General features: G+C 42.3%; 1 protein-coding gene across 1 annotated transcript; it reads right to left on the bottom strand.

Annotated features, from left to right (window-relative positions):
- Window positions 1-355: 355 nt before the first annotated feature.
- On the bottom strand, window positions 356-1249 carry LOC140005443 (BURP domain-containing protein 16-like). The gene has a single exon (XM_072046433.1). The coding sequence runs from the start codon at window positions 1247-1249 to the stop codon at window positions 356-358; it is 894 nt and encodes a 297-aa protein (XP_071902534.1).
- Window positions 1250-1472: the final 223 nt, after the last annotated feature.

Genomic DNA, 1472 nt, shown 5'->3' with positions numbered 1-1472 from the left:
CTGGGGGTGTTTCCTTTGTCCAAACTTTTGGTGACTTGACACCAGTAATAAATTGTTAAAGCAAAACTTTTGGTGACTTGAAAACAGTAATAAATTGTTAAAACAAAAAGATTGAACAGGATAAACAATATACTCTGTTTAGATAAGCACTATCATAACATATAAGCATTGTCATCATAAGGCCAGAATACTATCACACATCAATAACACATAAAGTACTGATCAATATTTAGTATTCTTTTATAAGCAGTTCTCATATGGTAGCAGGAATCATACATAAAAGACAGGAGCATAACAGAACTCCAGTAAGCATGACAGAACTCCAATGATAAGGAGTATACGGAGGATAACACTTTTAATGCTGATTGTAGTCGGCACCGAGAATCCAGATAATATTAGACTTGGTCGACCAATGGCAAACTTCAGCTTCCCCAGGAGACATTTTCAGACTCTTGAAGGCTGGATGATCTTTAGGCCAAGAAGATGTGTCCAAATGACAAATGGCATAGAGTGTTGTCCCATTTCCCCTGTCCGGAGCACCCAAGCCTTTGCTGTTCACTACACCCACACTAAACACTTGGGTGGAGGGTAGGACATGGCAATAATATGCCATGAAGGGGAAGAAAATTTCATGACAACTAACGCTTGTGTTAGCCCCAACTTGATGGACGCTGCGGATAACAACTTGACTTCCCTGGTGAGTTCCCTGGCATGAAGATGTAAGTGCGACGATTTGTTGGTTGTTTGCACGCAAGGCAGCTTGGGCAAATGTGATAACTCCTTCTAGTGAATTAAAACACCCCTTCTCCTCACCTTGCAAATTGGGAGCCGAACAATGCATCAAACTGATCTCCATATTTTTTCTCAACATCGCCTTTTGAAATGATGGTGGAAAGTGGGTTTCCAGGTCCTTCGCATTCATCGGAATTTTAGCGGAGAGTTTTAGTGGGAGGAAGGCTCTTTTGGGGAATTGAGATTCCAAATTGGGGAGGTTCACCATGATTGATTGGGTAAACAACAAAGATTTCTTAAAATACGATAACGGATCAACCGGATAAAGTGATGGGTGAGTGCTATAACCGTAAGCCATGGATAGGGGTGTAATGCCATCGACATCTGCTTTACAAGCCAAATTTGCTTGTTCGCAAAATGTGGCATTGTTGGGTATAGATGCAAGGTTAAGGTGATCAGTATCATGACCATGCAAGGGGGATAGCAGGGATATGATGGTCTCAGGCATGTCATTCATGACATGCTTGGACCAAAGTCTTAAGATGGAAGGATGAGACAGTATGAGCGGTGGTGATGCGGTTGGAGTAGAGGTGGTGAGGTGGGGAGGTAGGATGGACGGTGGTGTTGGGGTTGGAGTGGTGGAGATGAGGTTTGAGGTAGTTGTAAGGAAGAGGAAGATGATTACGTTGAAGTTGAACATGCTTTTGAATTTGGAGAGTATGGCAGAGAACTATAAGATG

The sequence above is a fragment of the Coffea arabica genome, chromosome 4e, assembly GCF_036785885.1.
Source record: "Coffea arabica cultivar ET-39 chromosome 4e, Coffea Arabica ET-39 HiFi, whole genome shotgun sequence".
NCBI lineage: Eukaryota > Viridiplantae > Streptophyta > Magnoliopsida > Gentianales > Rubiaceae > Coffea > Coffea arabica.
Note: the sequence above shows the minus strand (reverse complement) of the source record. Positions and strands in the feature narration are given on the sequence as shown.

Excerpts from the sequence above, each read along its gene's own strand:
- LOC140005443 (XM_072046433.1), bottom strand. The coding sequence starts at position 1,249 with ATGAATGACATGCCTGAGACCATCATATCCCTGCTATCCCCCTTGCAT.